Consider the following 21,863-nt stretch of genomic DNA (forward strand, 5'->3'; position numbering starts at 1 on the left):
TAACCTGATTTACTGGGTAAATACAATGGATCATTTTAAATGAAACCTCATGAATCTTATTGATGATGATGACACAGTATCTCCTGGAAACCAAAAAAGCCTTCTCCCACCTCCGAAGCATTCCTGAAACTTTTAGCTGGGGGTCTAAGTGAATGACAATCTGCCTAAGGAAATTATTTTTATTTTTTTTTACATTTAAAAAAAAAACATTTTTTATCAACAATACTTATATATATTATATATATTTTGGTTGGAGGTTATGCATGTAATGTAAGTAAATGATGACCGGATTACTGTGACGTAAAGACGTTATTGAAAGTTTTAAAATGTATATTGTTGTTTTTAACAAAGCGAATGCTTCTGCAATGACGTATTCACTTGACACATAAAAACAAAGAAACGTGTCGCCACCTACTGGCCCTTAATAATTATAAGTGCGTGAATCTTTTTGGTGAACGGATTCAAAATGTTCGACTCACTGGGATGAATCAAATCTTCTCCTGATGAGTTGACGTCAGGAGCCAAAACAAGCGCGTCTTGTTGCTATGCCAACATTTGAGAGCTGCCGGAGCTGTAGTGACTTTTTCAGCGACCTGCTATTGTTTTCTTGTTTGATATAAACTGCTTTGAAAACAAAAAACTTTTCAACGTGACCCCTGTGCTGAGGCTTGGGGACGTGATTTGTTTCGGTAGGTGACTTCTCATGACTTTTTTATTTTTACTTTTTATTATTATTATTTTCCCACGTTATATGGGTTATTTTATGTACGTTAGTGATTTAAAACGGTATCCTGGTTTCTTTTGGGGTTTTTTAGCCAGCAGGCTTTAAGAATCAATTAATGAATTTCAGTTTGATAATGGTTTCCTTTTTTAGACAACTTTCCATAAGGCATCACCGAGAATCATGAATTTACAGCATGCTAAATGGAGATCAGAGCACCACAGCAAGCGCAGAGAGGACCGTCTGTACAAACAGCTTCTGAATAATGCAAGCCAAATCCTTTCTTTCTCCGATGAAGTTATGGACGAGATGGGGGCCATTTCATACAAAAAAGCTGACTTTAGCTGGCTTTTCCATGCCACGGGCCCCTTAGCTCCAGGTAACGTTATCAGATTAAAGAAAATAAAGAGGCATGAGAACAATGATAAACCCTGCAACATCAATTGTTTAACCAAAGAAGAAGGCAGCATTTCTGTACAGGCTCCTGCGGTGAACACTAAGGTACCTTTCATAAGATCAAAGCAAGATGAATGATGTGTTCAGAATTAAAAACTGTTCAGGGTGTTGAATGTGCACACCTATTTAAAGGAGTCCCCTACAGAGGACTGGGAAGCCCAGAGCAGCAGGTGGCAGGAGTTTGCACAAAATAAAACAAGTCAACTATTACAACTGAGAAAACACAGGTAGAACTATTTCATCGAAATGGGTTTCTAAATACAGCACCCTTAATGGGATAGTTCACTAAAAAGTTTAAATTCTATCAACATTTACTCAACCTTATGTGGTTCAAATCTTGTACGGCATGCTTTTCTTCTGTGGAACATAGTGCTGGTAAGCAAACAATTTCCGTTCATTTTCACTTCCGTTGTATGGACAAAAATAAAGTACAAAATAAAGTCGATGGGAGCCAAAACTGTTTGGTTACCATTATTGTTCTATAAATGTGTTCCGGAGTAGAAAAAAAAATGCATAGCATACAGGTTTGTAACTACATGTGGGTGAGTAAATGAATTTTCATTATGGATGGACTATTCCTTTAATGCATTCACTTACTTAGTCCAAAACCAAAGCCACACTGTATTCCACATAGTTTTTTTTTTTTTTTTTTTGGTGTCTGTCCTTATTTAACAGGATACCAGGTAATGTGCTCTCTCCAATAAGCAAAGATGTGCAGAACCGCTTGAAAAAGACAGCAGCCACTTTGACCAGCAAGCACATTGAGATCCCACAGGCCCCTCGGCTACAGGATATCTTGAATCCAAGTGCTGGCAGTCATGTCACAAATAACGTCTCTGAACAGGAGATCTTCTCAGGTAGACTTACATATGTACAGTATCTTGAATGTGACTGTTTACTTACAGTTGAAGTACAAGTATTAGTGTAAAAAAAATGTAATTGAGACATGGAAAGTTGAAAGGTTCATATGTGGCTCAAATATTTATGTTTCTGGATCCATTTGTTTTAGCAGGAACTGATAGGACGGTAAAAGTGGAACAGCGATGGATGGATCAGCCCACTAAAATTGACTCTGCCCTCAAACAATCTGTGGCTGAACGTTCATCACTTCGTTATGCAGTTGATCAATGGAGGAATGCCTGCAACATTAGTAAGTGTTTCTTTTCTTAGCTCTGAGTGCCATACCTCTGCATATCTTATTTGCAATGGTTATAATCTATTAATAAACTGCACTATTTTAAAGTTTTAGTTTTTTGAGATTTTTTGAGATTTTTTATCTATGAAGCAGAATGATATAATATCCAGTGTGTGTTATTAGCAAGAAAGCACCTTGGATACCTTTATGCATTTTATTGTTTTTGCATCGATTGCTCACACGGAAACCCCTTTTGGAAAATCATTGTTTTGTTTCATATAGAGTTGCCCTTGCAGAGAGTGACCATCGAAGGCCTTAAAATGGCTCTTAGTGACCCTAATTGCCCAGTACGGCTGGAGGCCATCATAACTTGTACTTTGGGAGCAGTTAATGGACCACAAGAAGAGCTTGACCCTGGCAAAGCAGGTAAATCCGTCAACTAAAGACATTTTTCAATGCATACAAAATTAATAATAATATAATACAACATACCATTCAAAAATGTGGGGTCAGTAAGAATTAATACTTTTATTCGACAATAATGCATTGTATAAGTAAAAAAAGCAAAGAATTTTACACTAATAAAAAATTTTTGTATTATGCATCACAACATTAATAATAATAAGAAATGTCTTTAGCACCAAATCAGCATATTATAATGATTTCTAACGGATCATGTGACACTGAAGAAATGGCTGCTTAAAGATTCAGCTTTGCCATCACAGGAATAAATAAAACCCTTTTAAAGCATTAATTAAATAAGGTAGGAACTAATGAATAATAGTATATAATATAATATTACACAAAAAGTGACAGCTAATTCCTTCTTTGCTCAGGTAAGGGATGCAAACTGAAGGCAGTTCCTCAGGAGCTGCAGGCTCTCATTGTCTCGGCGCTTGATGACCCAGTGAAGAGAGTTCAGATGGCTGCTGCAGTGTGCCAGTATGCCATGAGGACACCTAACGCACGCGCCAGAGACATACTACGGAGCACATTGATGCAAGGTCTGTAGAAGTATAACAACGCCTGAAACTAAAAATGTCAATTAAAATAACCTTAATTAACGACACAGGTACAACTGTCTTTTCTACTCAGATGTTGACTCAAAATAACCATCATATATTATGACTCAGACCCTTCTGGCACAGGTGCAGACAGCTGGGTAGCTGCACAGTGCTTGGCGATAGACGGTGATACGAGTCAAGCTGTCATACAGAGACTCTTGTCACAGCACTTTCTCAGAGACGCTACTTCAGATCACGAGCAGTCTAGGATGCTACTCTCCAACATTAGCAGCAACACTGTGAGTGACTCTCTCAGTGTTTTTTGTTTTTTCGTGTGTGTGTGAAGACGCTGCAGGAAGTGGCATAGCGCAAATCTGTGAATGAATGTTCCGAAATGTAGTAAACTTCAGTGGATTTCCCTTGTTCAGGGAGTAAGACCACTGTGCAGATATGCAGACCAGGACCATATGCTGGAATAGAGAACCACTGATCTATTAAGTCGATTTGCTGCTCAAGAAACATTTCTTATGTATTTCTTAGTTCAAAAGAACAGCATTGATTCGAAATAGAAACATTTTGTGACATTATAAATGGCTTTAGTGTCACTTATGATCAATTTAATGCATCCTTGCTGAAAAATAGTATTATTTTCTTTAAAAATATATATTTCTACTCAAACTTTTGCATGGTGTTTCCCATCCAGACACTAGTGCGCTCTCTTCTGGCAGAAGAGTTAAACAGTGCTAACTGCAGAACACGAGTTCAGGCCTGTGCTAGCATTGCACAGCTCAGAAGTCCAATAAACAAGGTATCACAATGTAATTCTTTTGCACATTTCAAATGGCTCTCTACCTAATTTCTCTAATGATTGTAGAAAATACTAGAATTGATTTTCATGCAGGATCTTTGCAACAAACTGATATACATGATGTGGAACGACTGGAGCTGTGCTGTTCGTCACGCTGCAGCACTGGCTCTGAGTAAAATGGATGCGGCCAGAGAGATGCACAGTGAGCTGAGGTGACTATCTCTACCCAACAGACACATCAGAGGGTTTGGATTCAGTTCATTCTTAGCATGCAATATCTCCACAGTGCGAAACTGAAGGAGGGTCCAACTGCTTGGCGGTTGGAAGCGCTGATCTTCATTGGTCAGCTCAGTATAATGACACCCAAGCTACTGCCTACATTCCTGCGGTGCTTTAATGATGACTTTGTGGCTGTGCGCAAACAGGCTTGTTTGACTGCAGCATCTCTAATGATGGATGACCAGTTGGTGAGGAAGTAAAGCAGCTGTGTAGATGCACAATAGATCTTTGATGGTATATGGACAATAAAAGACTGTAAAAAAGAAACTGAGGGTTCGCTTGAATGACCACATAACACATGTTTACAGGTCCTGGATCAGCTTATGAACCTGATGCAGAATGATCCATTATGGGAGGTGAAAGTGGAAGCAATTGATGGTAAGCTTGAAAATGTATTAAATGAAGAGTTCACCCAAAACTGAAAAACTGTACTCACTCTCAGGCCATCCAAGATGTAGATGAGTTTGTTTCTTCATTGCAACAGATTTAGAGAAATTTAGCATTACATCACTTGCTCACCAATAGTTCCTCTGCAGTGAATGGGTGCCGTCAGAATGAGAGTTCAAACTGCTGATAAAAACCTCACAATAATCCACATGACTCCAGTCCATCAGTTAATGTCTTGTGAAGTGAAAAAGCTGTGTTTGTAAAACACAAATCTGTTTTTAACTTCAAACATCGCTTCCAGATAAAATATATGTCATCTATCCATATTGTCCATAAAGTCATCTCATCTGAATCAGGAGAGAAATCAAATCAAGCACTATTTACAAGCAAAAACAGTTCTAAACAAACTTGATGTGAGGTAACAATGGTGAGCAAGTGACATTAATTCTATATTTTTCCAAATCTGTTCTGATGTAGAAACAAACTACAACACATTGGATGAGTAAATTTTCAAAAAAAAAATTTGTAAGCTATTCCCCTAATCGGTTAGCGTGCAGCCGTTTTGTGTCTACTAATGTTTTATTATTATTATTAAATTAAGCTTTAGGGCAAATAGGTTGTATGAACCCACCCCTCCAGGAGTTGCTGATGTGGGCTGTACACCATGAGGAGGAGCCCAGTGTGCGCATTGCTGCCTGTAAGGCCCTGAGCACTCTAGATGCAAATGGCCCAGAATTACAGCATTTTCTACAGGAGCGTAATGCACTGGAACCCAACGCTGATGTGCAGAGGTGTGTATTTATACTAGGCCACAATCATTACTATAAGTGTATTATATAAGTAAAATTGTTTTCTAAACGTACTTGTAACAAAATTTCTTACTAAGGCACATTGAAAGTCTTCTGAAAAAGCATGGATACAGTCTGGGGGGAAACGAAAGCAAGATTCATGAGATAAAGCTCCAGGTTAGTACACTTCAGTGTTACCATGGCTTCAAGCACAGAAGCTGCTGGTTTATTCAATGCATTTCCTTCTAGAACAACAGTTCTCAACCTTTTTGAAGGCTACCTATTGCCCAGCACAATAATCAAATTCACTAACCACAACTGAGTTTGTGATTCCAAAAATTTCAACAACTGTTTTTAAAAAAATATTCTAAATAATATTAACCTGTCCTTTAGTAAAAACAATAGCTTTTGATGACCACATTTTAAGCTTATCCTATATATATATATATTTTTAGCATTTTAATTTAGAGTTAGATTATTTTAATATATGAAATAATTTATTAATTTAAATACTTACAAATCATCTTGTGGCCCCCTGGTTGAAAACCACTGTTTTAGAAATTTATCTAACGTCACACTAACTGAAATTACACTTTCTCTCTTGTTCTGTAGGTGGAGCTGTTGTGTACAAAACACATCATTACACAGAAAGTGCTCTTAATGGAAGAGAGTAGAAAGCAGCAAGAGCAAAAATTATTGTGCTGAATTTATGGTTTCATTTGTCCTGCTATATCAAATATTATATATCCAGAATCAAATCTTTTAAGATGTTCCACCTAAAAATCACCCACTGCTATTGCATACAATCAAGTAAGCAGGCAAGTAATGATCAAACTTGTTTTGATGCATCAGGTATATAGCTGTTCACTACTTATGATACACTGATGGTATATTAAGGTATCAGCAAAAGGAAATTATATGTAGTGCACAAATCATAAAATACAGAATGACGGTAACAAGCAATGAAACCCTGAGGTTTTGGTTTCAAAGGTAGAACATTTATTAATAATTATTTAACATAAAAATTCAAAAGTAAACAAAAACTCACATAAAATGTAGCATGTCTCAATATTTACATACAGTTGCAGTATATGCATAATCCATGAATTAAAAACAAATCGAATCAGTTTTCTCTAAAGATGTCTATTAACAACCAGTAGGAACAAGGTGAAGATTAGTTCTTTTTTATATAATTAATTAATATCCACTAGTATCCTGACCAAATGGTAGGTGCCATTATATTAGAATTTTCTGAAATTCTTTATCAAATGGACATGTCTTTAATGTTGGTCTGTAGATGGCCTCGTCGCTTAAGAACTTGCTTGTACAGGTTCTCAACTTCAGTGACCTGAGCCAACAGCTGAGTTCTGGCATTGTTCTGATGGAGAAGAGTTCAGAAAGTACAGTTAAATATGCATTTAAATAGGCATTTAAATGATAAACTTGACAGGTTTGCTAGAATAAAGGTAAATTACATATAAACACTGGTTTCAAAGCATATCACATATTTATATGAACATTTAACCACCACAGGTCTATTTTTTTTTTTTACTTTAATCAAAAAAACATGCTGTATATACATATACACTTACCAAATTACTCAGATAACTGTCAGTGGATGGAATTGCTTGAATCATATTAATTTTCACTTCCAAGTTCTGAATGAACTCCACCACCATCCCCGTGAGCTCTACCACATATCTGTACACAAAGTCATAAACAGTAATTAATACTGTTGGCAATTAATTCAATACAAATATACCATTTAAAACATTGAACAAAACCAATGTCTTTGAGTGGCACATTAAATGCATCAGACCTGTGAAGATCAGCCTGAATGGGCAGGTTCTGCTGACACAGTGGCTTTGTGAGTCTCTCTCGTAGGACTGTCTGTTCTCGCAACACTTCCTGAAGGTGGGAAGTGAACTGTTGCAAGGAAGCAAACCTTTGACCTTACAACAAAACAGTCATTAGTTAAATACACTCTTATAGTATACAAATTGGATACACCAAATGTGCATGATTCCATTTGCACGACTTACTGAGATAATGAGGGTGAGTGACGTCAGCACTGTCTCTTTCCAGCTTCAGCAGCTCTAAATCTAAATTAGTCTTGAGTGCGTGGATGACAAAAAATCATGTCAAGGGATGGTTCACCCCAAAATTTAAATTCTTTCATTATTTCATAGCCCTCAAGTTGACGGTAGCCATTGACTTTTGTAATATTTTTTCCATACTACAGATGTCAATCTCTACCTGTTTGGTTACCAACATTCAATCCAATATTTTCTTTTGTGTTCATTTTGAAACAACTCAAGGGTGAGTAAATGATGACAGAATTTACATTTTTGGGTTAACATTCTCTTTAAAGTTTCTAAATCTGAAAAAAAATATTAAGTATTGAAAAAAATATATATATTAATTTGTTTTCAACCTGATCGAGATCATGTCTAATTCTGTTCAGCTTCTCAGCATTAAGTAAAGATGTGGAAAAGACTTCAGAATCCCGTGGGAGAGCATCGAGCTCCTCCTATAAGATCCATAATACAAATCCTTAACATTATCCACCATAACAGTTTTAAAACGATCTCTAAATTAACCATGTCTTAGTTTACCTACCTGTGACATGGTGCCTGATGTTACACATCTAGCTAAAATCTTAGCAGCAGGTGTCACTGTGTACGTAATGGGGTCCCAGGGATTCATAACAAGCGTGTTTCCCAGACCTGATGGCAATTGAACAAACAATGAAGCCTAAAAAAATATGGGTGTTTCTACAGCTAGAAACATTTTCATGTGTAAGGGCTTGATATAAAATTATTTTTATTAAATATAACAGATTACAACTTCTTTTTCATAGGTCATAGGAGCCTCTAAGGGGATATAGTGACATAATAGAAAAGGGAATAAAAAATGTAATATTTCAATGGTTTAGTCTTGGCCCATAAAAATAATGCCCCTAGAAATTTCGGTCACAAAATTATTTTTCCATCAGCAACGTTCCTCTGAGGACGCAAATGTGTTGCAAGAGAAAACAAAAGGGTAAAAATTATTTTTAAAGGGTCGCCTTGTACAATAACGTTACTCTCAAAATGTACAAAGCAAGTTTGAACTTAAACCAAAAAACTCTTAGTAATTTAATCTACTAGGCTTGTTGCTTGGTTGCTATGTAATACGAATATAAATGCTACTCTGCCTTTGTTGCTGCCTAACTTGTGTTTAAGCGTCCAGTAAATTCCAGAAGTCCACAATTCGTTTGATTTAGACAAATAAAACGTCGTAGTTATTTCAATCTAACTTACCACCTCTTCTCTCTTGAACACTAGCACAGCTGCGCTTTCGTTTTAAACGTTTTATAAACGAAGATATCATAAACATATGTATATATTCACACAGTTCTCATCGTTGACCTGAATAAGCACATGATATATTACCGCCTCTTCTCTCTTGAACACTAGCACAGCTGCGCTTTCGTTTTAAACGTTTTATAAACGAAGATATCATAAACATATTTATATATTCACACAGTTCTCATCGTTGACTTGAATAAGCACATGATATACAGATCATAGAAAGAGTGGCGTGACGAGCAATTCAACTTCCTAATGTTGTGCTACATTCTCAGGTGCGCAGATTCACAAATACCCACAAAGACGAACAGCCCTGTACTATAAATCAGTTATAACCAAACTACAAAGTAAATTTATATTTTAATTGTTTATGATGGTCTTATATGCACGATTTATATAATTTCTGAATTTAGAATTTGTTGAATCAGCAGGCGTAGAAACGTAGATCACTTACTCAACAGCAGCGCGCCATTAGCGTTCTGCGCAAATATTATGTCATTAAAAAACTAAATGAATGCATTGAATAGGAAGAAACCAAGCGTTTCTGTAAAGTTAGGTATAGTAATTTTCGAGAATCGGTCGAAATTATAATATTCGCGGATAGTTTGATGAATCGTGATACGTATATATTTGTCATGCTGCGTTAAGAAGCGGGTCACACAGAGACAACGGTCCTCCGGCGTAACAAACCCCGGATGTCACTGTGCTAGAATCACACTAGGAGCTTCTGAATTGATTTCTCGTGTGCAGCTTGTGTTCATATTAAGATACAGCAAGAGAAATGTCGGCAGCGGCGCCCGGTGTGTTGTCCCGGTTCCGCGGCGCTCTGGTCGGCTCGGTGTTGGGTGACTGTATTGGCGGAGAGTTTGAAGGCGCTGTGGATGTCCCTTTAGATCGAGTCCTGCAGCATCTCAGCGCTCTGGAGGATGAAACACGGGGCGATGGTGAGGATTTCCCTGTTTTACGATTATATTATACATTGAACATATTTACTTACGGGTGTATGTAATATTTAACATTACTTTACTATTACCGTATCAGAAGGCCATATACTGAAATTAAATATCAAACTTTTGCATGTCCTAAAGTCTTTGTTAATCCTCTGTTATTCCTCATTTAGGGGTCACAATTGTGTACCTTCGCGGTAACATTTTTGGTGATATAAATGTACTTTATTTTGTTTCAATGATATTTATTCTTTAATATGTTGAGGGGATTTCATGGTACCAGGCAATAATCACCTTTAAATTATGCACCATTTTTTTGCTATATATATATATATATATATATATATAAAGAACACCAAAAATACCAGTTTTACTTTTATTAAACATTTTTGACTATGAATCTAATTGTGTGATCTTATTGACTTTCCTCAGGAATCCTTCAGTACAGTGATGACACAGCTATGATGCGATGTGTTGCAGATTCACTCCTCACCAGGATGGCGTTTGATGAACGAGACATGGCCCGAAGGTTTGTTATCATTGGAAAGGGCTGAAAGAGTCCTTTTAAGCAAGTGTCGATTCTCCTGATCATCTTACTTGATTCCAGATTTGCAAAGGAGTTTAACCTTGCTCCGGGGCGAGGTTACGGCGCAGGTGTCATACAGGTACTGCAGAAGCTTGCGGCGCCCCATCTGAAGGATGTCTTCCAGCCTGCACAGGCTCAGTTTGGCGGCCACGGATCTTTTGGCAATGGAGGTGCCATGAGAGCAGCACCCTTTGCCCTGGCCTTCAAAAGTCGTTCTGATGTCATCAAGGTAAACAGTCATCTCATTATCAAATCTAATCTAGTAGACTTCAAGCATTCTTGACTTAAAATAAAAGAATATTGTGCTTGACAGTGGCGGGCCTTTGAGTCAGAAAGGTTGAGAACCATTGTTAAATGCTTAATTTGAAAGGATCATTTGGACTGTCCCAAGCTAACATTCTGTCCTTCCATTTGCTTTTGGCAGTACTCACAGCTTGGCGCAATGTTAACACACTCATGCTCTTTGGGCTACAATGGGGCGGCGTTGCAGGCCCTTGCTGTCCATCTGTCTCTCCAAGGCGCTTTGGCTCTGCCAAAAGAATTCATCAACAAACTGATATCAGAAATGGAAGAGATGGAAAAAGATGAAAAAGCCCAGCTTGATGCTCAAGCGTAAGTGAATCCATGGAAGAACACATTTCAGTTGTATGTTTCTTAAAGGGAAAGTTTAAAAGTTAAAAGTGTGTCATAATTTACTCACCCTTGTGTCATTCCAAACCTGAATGACTTTCTTCCTTCAGAAGAACATGAAAGACATGATTTTCTTTTAAAATAAAGCTACATGAAAATAAGAAAATAGTTTTAGAATTAAGAACTACTAATTGTTACTTTTAATACTAAATTACTAAAACTGAATTGAAAAAAAATAAAGCTAAATAAAAAATACTAATAAAAGCACGACAAAATTACCAAAACCTAAACTAAAATTAAAATGAAACATGAAAATATAAATTCAAAAAAAAAAAAAATATTTATATATAATAAAAACATACTATAATAGTATATAAATAATACAAAAATACAATGTCCAAATTACTTTGGAATTTTTAATTTATGTACAAAATATCTTCTGTTAAGTTCCACACGAGATTTGAAGCAGTAAATTTAAGAGAGGTGAACAGTTCATGTAAAAAAAAAAAAGAGTTATTTGAGTACTGATTCAGTGTTTTATTCCACAGACTCAATCTATCAGAGTTTCCATATTGCTCACGATTGCACAGAGTGAAAGAACTTATGGACAGAAACAGTGTGAGCATTGAGGAGGTCATATCTGAACTGGGTTGGTATCACTTTACTATTGCTTAGCATTGATCTGATCATTCACAAAGGCATTCTGCTGTTTTTCTTGAAGTTGACACTCTTTCTTTGTATTAGGGAATGGCATTGCTGCCTTACAGTCTGTGCCCACCGCTATCTTCTGCGTGCTGCATTGTTTGGAGCCCCAGGACGGGCTGCCAGAGCGATTCGGAGGACTGGAGAGATCAATAGCCTACAGCTTGGCTCTGGGTGGTGACACTGACACCATTGCTTGCATGGCAGGGGCAATCGCAGGGGCACATTATGGCATTGACTCCATTCCCCAGAGCTGGCAGAAGAGCTGCGAAGGGGTGGAGGAGACAGATGATTTAGCGAGACGTTTGTATGATCTTTACTGCCTTCCACAGTTTGAAGAAGACAGGGGGACGTCAAGCTGTGAGAACAATCAACTGCACACATACACCAGTGATCAGCACACTACAAAAACTGACTGACCCACTACATGGACATATGCAACATGCAGCCATGCATAAGTGAAACTTCACCTGGCACAAAGTGTCAAATGCACTTGCCAATATACTTATGTGTTTATAAAATGTGGAACTTCTTGTGCAAAACGTTTATAATAAAAATAATAAAATGGTTCAATTTTATTGGTATTAGTCTTGTTTTATTCTTTCTTTACTTCATATATATATATATATATATATATATATATATATATAAAACAGTTTTCTGAAAACTATTTACAGTGAGGTTTCAAAAGTCACTAATGAACATGTCTCATTTTTTAATACTAATTAAAAAAATGTATTAATATAACAAAAATACATTTTAATAATACAATTTTCAACTTTTTATAACCTCATAAATATTTATTAATAAAACAGGTAAACAGTAGATAAGAAATATGGTGCAAAATATCCTGAAATGTATTTTTTATGTGTTTATGCTTTGATCTTTAAATATTAGATACTTATTATTATTGTTTAAACTGTTAGAATTTCTGTGAGCACTCAGCTCAGTGTGACATCATAAAAGAATTCCAAGAGTTTTAGAATGTAGCGCAGGACTATAAAGACTTGAAACTCACCTGCTCAGTTTGTGGCGAGCAAGGAGTAGTTATCATTAACGGTGTTAAAAGTTGTTGATAGAGTTTTTATCGTCTGCTAAATATGGGACAGCGACTTTCTCGCAGAGAAAAGGTGGAGGAAGGAGGTGATGACTGTGTGCATGAGGTCAATCCCCATACATCAGTTACACCCACCAAACACAAGGCGAAGGCCCATCCTCGTCCTGATGAGACTCCTGTGGGAACCGGTGAGGGACAGCAGGAGAAAGGGCGAGAGAAAACAAAGAAAAACAGGAGGTTCTCCTCCCTTTTCTGTTGTTTGTCTCACCCCAAATCCACCGGAGCTCAGGATGAGCAGGGTGAGGTGGACCAGGACGCTGACTCCGGACCGTCCATTAGGTGTTCTGATGGTAAATGACATGCTCTTAACTGTTTACACATAATATAAAAAAACACACCACCCACTACACGTTACAAAAAAAACTGCTTTCTATACTTTATTTGTCGTAAATATAGATTAAATAATGTAAAGACTTAATTTTTTTTCCAAACTAGTCAAAAGTACCCCTAAATGAAGAATTAATATTAATACCAGTTTTATATTATTTGGTTGATATTCCTCTCTTTAGATCAGACTTCTCTACAGGCTATCATCTGTACTGTAGAGGACAATGATCATCAGGAGGCTTCTTCCAGTCGTCCTGAAGACTACGTAAGTGCTGAGGACCAGCAAATGGAAGATCAGGACAGTCCAGTTACTCTGTCAGCAGGTGAGAGTGTGTCACAACTGCTGAAAGAGCTGGACTGTGATGAGATCACGAGGATCCAGGGTGAGTGTACTGTCAAAAGTATAATAGTTATATGATAATTACAAGCCATGTTAAAATAGTTTTACATTAAGTCTAGCATGATGTCACTGCAGATCACTTCTTTATCAAATAATAAAAGATAAAAAATAACTAGTTATGTTTTAATAGACCACATTTGCTGGAAATATGATATCGGCAAGAAAATGGGGGAAGGAGGATTCGGCTCCGTCTTTGAGGGGACCCGGTACAAGGACGGCCTTTCGGTGGCTGTGAAATTTGCAGCCAAGACAGAGAATATGCCACACATTAGCCTTGTAAGTAGACTGTGCTCTCTGTGTCATCTTTACTTAGTCACTGTTTGCATTTACAACGTCTTAAAGCACGAATATTTTAATAGACTAAATCCTTATTTGAGAAACCACTTCCATCTAACCATCATCAAAACTGTCCTTCTTCTAGCCTGATCATCCCAGTCCAGTTCCTCTTGAGGTGGCCCTGACAATCATGGCCAATCAAGGCCCCAGCTGTTGCCAAATCATAGAGTTGCTGGAATGGCAGGACGATCCAGACCAGTATATCATGGTCCTAGAGCGGCCCTCACCCTGTGTCGACATGCACATTTTTTGGCAGTATAATGGCAACCTCTTTAGTGAGGAGTTAGCGCGTCATTTCATGTGGCAGGCGATTGATGCTGCTGTCGTGTGCTGTTCCCGGGGGGTGTTCCACCGGGACATCAAAATGCCAAATCTCCTCATCAACACGGAGACCCTGGAGGTCAAATTGATCGATTTCGGGTGTGGGGACCTCCTGAAAAGCTCTTCTTACAAAACGTACTCTGGTATGTATTACCTTTTAAACATGTAGTTTGGGACTTGAGACTGAATGCCATTTCAGAGTAACGTGTGACAAACTCTTGCCTTCAGGGACAGCGATTTACTGCCCTCCCGAGTACTTCGAGAAGGGTGAGTACCACGGGAAGGAGGCAACAGTGTGGTCGCTGGGCGTGCTGCTGTTTGCCATGATCACCAGCCTTTTCCCGGACAGCAGCGATATCAGCTTGATGGACGCTGATGTGTGGTTCCAGCTGGGCTTCTCAGACGGTGAGAACTTCATTACAGCAAAGAAGGACAACTTACATTCTTAATCATATAAAACAGAAAAACAGTCTTCATAAAAGATGCCCTAATGGACATGGCAGGAATTTTTCTGAGTTTAGAAAGAAGGTAATACATCTTTCTGCACAGAATGCTGCCATTTTATTCGAGGTTGCCTGAAGAGCAACCCAGAACAGAGGCTTCTTTTGGAGGAGATGCTGTTTCATGACTGGTTTGAGGTACTAAGTCTAAGATAAGCTAAAATTTATATACTGACACGTGGTCGTTTGTTTATTTTTCGCCTGTTTGTTGGTTTGGTTTGATTCTCTCAATATGGACATCAGCTTCCTTTTGGTTACTATTCGGTACCTGCTGCAACAATATAGTCAGTTTCTCATACATTCTGTTTCAGGTCCCCCTATAAGTCATGGAAGAGTACTGCAGTCCTGCGTCTGGCACCTCGGCTTGCAGTTGTAGTTTTTGCACCATGCAGAACTACTTGCCTAGGGATGTGTACTGTACATAGCTTAGGTTTAGTAAAGTTAGACCCTCCATCCCTCCAGCCTAAGCGTCTTGCAGGCCTTGCAAGCCTTTGTTGCATCTGCCTCTTTGGCTTGAGGTGGAAGTTTTTGCAAGGCCCCACAGAGGATTAAAGTCTCAGGATGTTCTTTGCATAGCTTCCCTGGTCCCAGAGGTCCCTCACATTGATGCTCCAAAAGTTCCTGCCACGAGCAACCGGGTCCCAAACATCCTGTCAGGGACCCTCCAGAAGTCACAGTGAAGGCATTCCATAGGCCTGTCACGATAACAACTTTTAGTTGTTTGATATCCAGAGCTGCTCCAGAGCTCCTCTCTCAACCTATACCAAAGGTATCAGCATGTAATTTGGCTGCAGATAGCGTCAAAGAAATAAAAATGCCCTTTGCGGGGAAACAAAACTGTCAATACCTAAATAATAAGTGAGTGAGTGAGTGACTTGACTTTCAGCCAAGTATGGTGACCCATACTCAGAATTTGTGCTCTGCAATTAACCCATCCAAAGTGCACACACACAGCAGTGAACACACACAAACCATGAACACACAACTGGAGCAGTGGGCAGCCATTTATGCTGCAGCTCCCGGGGAGCAGTTTTGGGGTTCGATGCCTTACTCTTACTCAAGTAACTATTCAGACTAGTACTTTTACTTTTACTTGAGTAAATATTTTTATAAATACTTTTACTTTTACTTGAGTACAGTTTTGGATACTCTACCCACCTCTGACTATAAGTCGCACCTAAGGTTAAGTTGCATCAGTCCACAAATACATCATGACGAGGAAAAAACATATATAAGTCGCATTTATTCAGAACCAAGAGAAAACATTACCGTCTACGGCCGCGAGCGGGCGCTCTATGTTTTCAGGGGTAGGCTACAGGAGCACTGAGCAGCATAGAGCGCCCTCTGGCGGCTGTAGACGGAAATGTTTTCTCTTGGTTCATTTCTCTTGGTTCATTTCAGTCAAATAGATTTTGATAAATAAGTCGCAACTGACTGTAAGTCGCAGGACCAGCAAAACTATGAAAAGAAGTGCGACTTATAGTCCGGAAAACACGGTAAATATATGTTGTCTTTCTCAAGCCCAACAAAGAAGACTAAAAAGAGGAACATCATTAAATTTAATATGTAATAAAACTAATATTACTAATTTATTTAAGAAATGTAACTATTAATTTTCACAATTATTTATTAATGTCACACACACATACCTAGTGCCTTATGACTTAAAAGGTGAGCTAGAGTGGTAAATGTTACAGACATGGAACTGTTCCACTTCACTTTTATCCAAAGAGACAGAACTATTTGCACTGTATTTATCAGTGGGACAATATTCATACAATACTACAACCTAGAAATAATTTGCAGGTCGCAGCAGCACGAATTATGTGCCCAGCTACATCTGATTCAAATATTATGCTAATTAACAGTGAGCGGTGGTTTCAGACATTGTAGTGTCACACTCACAACTGACTCTTATTCTGCCTGAAAGAATGAAAAGACCGAGCTGAAGGTGGAGCGATTTGACCAATCAGATCAAAGCAGCGTTTCAGCTCCGCCCACAAGTGCGAATGAAATATTGAAGCCATAAACCGAAATGATCAAAACGTAGATGGACCAACTGTCTTGTCCATGTTCTCTCACTTGAATCCTCTTGAGTCTTGAGTCTCTTGACCTTCTGCAAGCACCGCCTTGTTCACGCAGTGATTGACATGGCGGGAGGGGGCGGACACGTGATCGGCTCGGAATGCATTTTCAATGTGCACATTGAATTTTGCTACATTCATTGCAGGACATTGAATGAAAATGCAATCGTAAGTGTCTTGACTGTGAGTGTTAATGCAATTAAGAAAATAGCATTTGAATGATCATTTTGCCACAGTTTTTGCTTGAACATGTTATACATATCTAATAATTTCTGTAATACATTTTCATTTTAATTTTGCAACTTATAAAGCGTTAAAATTAGTATTCATTTTACATATTAAAACTAGTGTGTGAAATGGCAAATTAAAATTATGTAATTTCATTTTCATTTTGTACAAACGTTGCACAAATGTATTGGAAAATGTAAATGTAAATACATACAGAAATGCATTGCCATTTTACATATTGCATTGTCATTTTGCATATTACATTCCAAATTGAATATTGCTACCCATATGCTTCCATATAAAGTAAGCACTATTAAATGCATAATATGGAGTCCACAACCCCAGGAAAAAAAGGGCACTTTGACCGGAAGTGCCAGGATATTAAATGACAATGCCACAAAAAAAAAATACTATAAATAGAAATGATACTTTATTGTAAAATTCTAATGCGTTTATATTAATTTTTTGCATATGTATGTGTGAGCAATCTACCTGCTCTTTTACACTGTAAAGCCGCCTTTCCACTGTCTCCGACGAACGACAAGCGACAGACCGGAAGTCATTCATTTCCAGTGGAAAGTAATGCGGGAGCTGCGTGGAGTTCCGATCACATTCGTATGCGAAAATTTCGGATCAGATTTGAGCCTCGGATACGTTCAAATATTTGAACTTCTGCGACCATAGACATCATATAATATCATTAACTCGTCGTTATCTTTAGGTCACGTCCCAAAACCATTCAAGCTGGCGGTTATCAAGCCTCTTATTAAGAAACCAAAACTAGATCCTAGTGTACTGGCAAATTATAGGCCTATTTCAAATCTTCCATTTATGTCTAAAATTTTAGAAAAAGTTGTGTCTGCTCAATTGAGCACCTTCCTGCATAAAAATGATCTGTATGAAGAATTTCAGTCAGGTTTTAGGCCCCACCATAGCACAGAAACTGCACTTGTTAAAATTACAAATGACCTGCTTCTTGCGTCAGATCAAGGCTGCATCTCATTTCTAGTCTTACTTGATCTTAGTGCTGCGTTCGACACCATAGATCATGACATACTCATAGATCGATTACAAAACTATACAGGTATTCAAGGGCAGGCTCTAAGATGGTTTAGATCCTACCTGTCCGATCGCTACCATTTTGTTTACTTAAATGGGGTGTCATCTCATTTATCATCAGTAAAATATGGAGTGCCACAAGGATCCATCCTAGGTCCCCTTCTATTTTCAATATACATGTTGCCCCTTGGTAATATTATTAGAAAATACGGAATTAGCTTCCACTGTTATGCTGATGATACTCAGCTATATATTTCAACGAGACCAGATGAAACTTACCAATTATCTAAGCTAACAGAGTGTGTTAAAAATGTAAAAGATTGGATGACAAATAATTTTCTCCAATTAAATTCGGATAAGACAGAGATATTAATTATTGGACCAAAAAACACCACACAGAATCTTGTAGATTACAATCTGCAACTAGACGGATGTACTGTTACTTCCTCTACAGTCAGAAATCTGGGTGTTATATTGGACAGCAATTTGACTTTTGAAAATCATATTTCCAATGTTACAAAAACCGCATTCTTCCATCTTAGAAACATTGCCAAGCTACGAAACATGTTATCTGTTTCTGATGCAGAAAAGCTAGTTCATGCTTTCATGACCTCTAGACTGGACTATTGTAATGGACTTCTAGGTGGTTGTCCTGCTTCGTCAATAAACAAGCTACAGGTAGTCCAAAATGCAGCAGCTAGAGTCCTTACCAGGTCAAGAAAATATGATCATATTACCCCAATTTTACAGTCTCTGCACTGGCTACCTATTAAGTTCCGTATCAGTTACAAATTATCATTACTTACCTATAAGGCCCTAAATGGTTTAGCTCCTGCGTACCTAACTAGCCTTCTACCACGCTACAACCCATCACGCACCCTAAGGTCACAAAACGCTGGACTTTTGGTAGTTCCTAGGATAGCAAAGTCCACTAAAGGAGGTAGAGCTTTTTCACATTTGGCTCCCAAACTCTGGAATAGCCTTCCTGATAATGTTCGGGGTTCAGACACACTCTCTCTGTTTAAATCTAGATTAAAAACGCATCTCTTTCGCCAAGCATTCGAATAATGTATCTCTTAAATTGTGAGTGTAGTTGCATCTGCATTTTTATTCTTTAGCTTGGGTTAAACTAATTTTACTTTGTTGGATCAGCAGCTATGCTAATGATGTCTCTATCTTGTTTCTATGTTTTGCCGCGGGATTTACATCCCGTGGTAACTAGGATTTACACAAGCTCCAGTCTGGATCCAGAACACCTGAGAAGAGATGATGCTGACCCTCAGAGGACCCCAGATGATCCTAACCTTGAATCATCAAACAGAACTAACAATTATTGCTACATGTGTGACTGCATCATATAATTACTATTAATTAATAATATTGATAGCTGACTAGCTGACTACGTCTTGTATTATTATTATTTTTATTTTTCTAAAATCCTGTCAAACGTGCACAAACTACTAGCTACTACTAAATATTGTAGAAACATAATTTTCTGTAAAGTTGCTTTGTAACGATTTGTATTGTAAAAAGCGCTACACAAATAAACTTGAATTGAATTGAATTGAATTGAATTGAATTGAATATAATGTCTCTGCACAGGCCCGGTGCACCCAGGACGCGATCTTCCCAGATGTCCTTCACTGCGACGCCGGGACACCACGGACCCTGGGTGCATCCACAGCGGAGGACGCGAGCCGGGTCCCGGGCGACGACTTCTCCCCCTCCTGCCTTCGACATCTCCATCCGGAACCGCTTCGCTCCCCTCCGCGAGACAGGACGCGACGCTGTGATCATCGGAGACTCCATCGTCCGACACGTAAGTGCTACGTTAGCCGAAGGTAAAGTGCACACTCATTGTTTGCCTGGTGCTCGTGTTCTCGGTGTTTCTGCGCAGATACCCGCGATCCTGAAGGTCGACGAGAGCCCCAGAGCGGTCGTGCTTCACGCCGGGGTTAACGACACCACGCTGCGGCAGACGGAGACGCTGAAGAGGGACTTCAGCAGCCTGATCGAGACGGTTCGCAGCACGACGCCCGCGGCGACGATCGTCGTGTCAGGACCACTGCCCACGTATCGACGAGGACACGAAAGGTTCAGTAGACTTTTTGCTTTAAATGAATGGTTGTTGTCATGGTGTAAAGAACAGAAACTGCTATTTGTTAATAACTGGAATCTTTTCTGGGAGCGTCCTAGGCTGTTTCGCGCTGATGGATTACACCCCAGCAGAATCGGAGCGGAGCTGCTCTCTGACAACATCTCCAGGACACTTCGCTCCATGTGACTAGTAAGACAATTCTCTAATAACTATTATGATGAGTTTTGTTCCACCCGCTTAAATGATAAAAGTACTTGTGCTGTAAAAACTATTAAGACTGTGTCTGTTCCCCGGATAGTGAGGTCAAAATATAATGTAGGATCTAGAAAAAATCTTATCGTAATTAAACCAGAAAAATGTAAAGTAAATGAACAAAAACAATTTTTAAAGTTTGGGCTCATAAATATTAGATCACTCACACCCAAAGCAGTTATTGTAAATGAAATGATCACAGAAAATAGTTTTGATGTACTCTGCTTGACTGAAACCTGGCTAAAACCAAATGATTATTTTGGTCTAAATGAGTCTACTCCACCAAACTACTGTTATAAGCATGAGCCCCGTCAGACTGGTCGTGGAGGAGGTGTTGCAACAATATATAGTGATATTCTCAATGTTACCCAGAAAACAGGATACAGGTTTAACTCTTTTGAAATACTTCTGCTAAATGTTACACTGTCAGACATGCAAAAGAAATCTAATGTATCTCTTTCTCTGGCTACTGTGTATAGACCACCAGGGCCGTATACAGAATTCCTAAAAGAATTTGCAGATTTCCTCTCAGACCTTCTAGTTACAGTTGATAAGGCGCTAATCATGGGAGATTTTAATATTCACGTTGATAATGCAAATGATACATTAGGACTTGCGTTTACTGACCTAATAAACTCCTTTGGAGTCAAGCAAAATGTCACCGGGCCCACTCATCGTTTTAATCATACACTAGATCTAATTATATCGCATGGAATCGATCTTACTGCTATAGATATTGTACCCCAATGTGATGATATTACAGACCATTTCCTTGTATCGTGCATGCTGCGTATAACTGATATTAACTATATGTCTCAGCGTTACCGTCTGGGCAGAACTATTGTTCCAGCCACCAAAGACAGATTCGCAAATAACCTGCCTGATCTATCTCAACTGCTATTTGTACCCAAAAATACACATGAATTAGACGAAATTACTGACAACATGGGCACTATTTTCTCTAATACACTAGAAGCTGTTGCCCCCATCAAATTGAAAAAGGTTAGAGAAAAACGTACTGTGCCATGGTATAACAGTAATACTCACTCTCTCAAGAAAGTAACTCGTAGTCTTGAACGCAAATGGAGAAAAACTAACTTGGAAGTTTTTAAAATTGCATGGAAAAACAGTATGTCCAGCTATAGACAGGCTCTAAAAACTGCTAGGGCAGAGCATATCCACAAACTCATTGAAAATAACCAAAACAATCCAAGGTTTTTATTTAGCACAGTGGCTAAATTAACAAATTACCAGACGCCACCTGATTCAAATATTCCACCAACGTTAAATAGTAATGACTTTATGAATTTCTTCACTGATAAAATAGATAACATTAGAAATACAATAG

At 38.4% G+C, this 21,863-nt stretch overlaps 4 protein-coding genes across 7 annotated transcripts; 3 read left to right on the top strand and 1 right to left on the bottom strand.

Annotated features, from left to right (window-relative positions):
* Positions 1-562: 562 nt before the first annotated feature.
* Positions 563-6,444, top strand: heatr4 (HEAT repeat containing 4). Of its 4 annotated transcripts, XM_059519128.1 has the most exons (16): positions 563-689; positions 875-1,100; positions 1,179-1,222; positions 1,310-1,404; positions 1,853-2,034; positions 2,187-2,327; positions 2,595-2,738; positions 3,149-3,316; positions 3,446-3,615; positions 4,020-4,124; positions 4,218-4,336; positions 4,411-4,591; positions 4,712-4,781; positions 5,392-5,581; positions 5,677-5,755; positions 6,191-6,444. In XM_059519128.1, exons 2-16 carry the CDS (start codon positions 905-907, stop codon positions 6,281-6,283), a joined length of 1,977 nt encoding a protein of 658 aa, XP_059375111.1. In that variant the 5' UTR covers positions 563-689; positions 875-904; the 3' UTR covers positions 6,284-6,444. The 4 variants fall into 4 exon arrangements, with proteins under 4 accessions (XP_059375111.1, XP_059375107.1, XP_059375110.1 ...); XM_059519124.1 differs by having other exon boundaries at positions 875-1,222; XM_059519127.1 differs by having other exon boundaries at positions 875-1,222; positions 3,461-3,615.
* Positions 6,445-6,554: 110 nt separating this feature from the next.
* On the bottom strand, positions 6,555-8,347 carry LOC132111633 (HAUS augmin-like complex subunit 2). The gene is made up of 6 exons (XM_059519129.1): positions 8,198-8,347; positions 8,013-8,108; positions 7,621-7,690; positions 7,398-7,530; positions 7,171-7,279; positions 6,555-6,956 (listed from the first exon to the last, which is right to left on the bottom strand). Exons 1-6 carry the CDS (start codon positions 8,282-8,284, stop codon positions 6,843-6,845), a joined length of 609 nt encoding a protein of 202 aa, XP_059375112.1. The 5' UTR covers positions 8,285-8,347; the 3' UTR covers positions 6,555-6,842.
* Positions 8,348-9,617: 1,270 nt separating this feature from the next.
* On the top strand, positions 9,618-12,377 carry LOC132112088 (ADP-ribosylhydrolase ARH3-like). The gene is made up of 6 exons (XM_059519678.1): positions 9,618-9,872; positions 10,308-10,404; positions 10,483-10,690; positions 10,886-11,073; positions 11,640-11,740; positions 11,836-12,377. Exons 1-6 carry the CDS (start codon positions 9,710-9,712, stop codon positions 12,210-12,212), a joined length of 1,134 nt encoding a protein of 377 aa, XP_059375661.1. The 5' UTR covers positions 9,618-9,709; the 3' UTR covers positions 12,213-12,377.
* A 385-nt stretch (positions 12,378-12,762) lies between these two features.
* Positions 12,763-15,616, top strand: LOC132112089 (serine/threonine-protein kinase pim-1-like). The gene is made up of 7 exons (XM_059519679.1): positions 12,763-13,200; positions 13,420-13,620; positions 13,768-13,913; positions 14,059-14,437; positions 14,523-14,699; positions 14,844-14,932; positions 15,106-15,616. Exons 1-7 carry the CDS (start codon positions 12,894-12,896, stop codon positions 15,115-15,117), a joined length of 1,311 nt encoding a protein of 436 aa, XP_059375662.1. The 5' UTR covers positions 12,763-12,893; the 3' UTR covers positions 15,118-15,616.
* Positions 15,617-21,863: the final 6,247 nt, after the last annotated feature.

Source organism: Carassius carassius, chromosome 31 (assembly GCF_963082965.1).
Source record: "Carassius carassius chromosome 31, fCarCar2.1, whole genome shotgun sequence".
Classification (NCBI taxonomy): domain Eukaryota; kingdom Metazoa; phylum Chordata; class Actinopteri; order Cypriniformes; family Cyprinidae; genus Carassius; species Carassius carassius.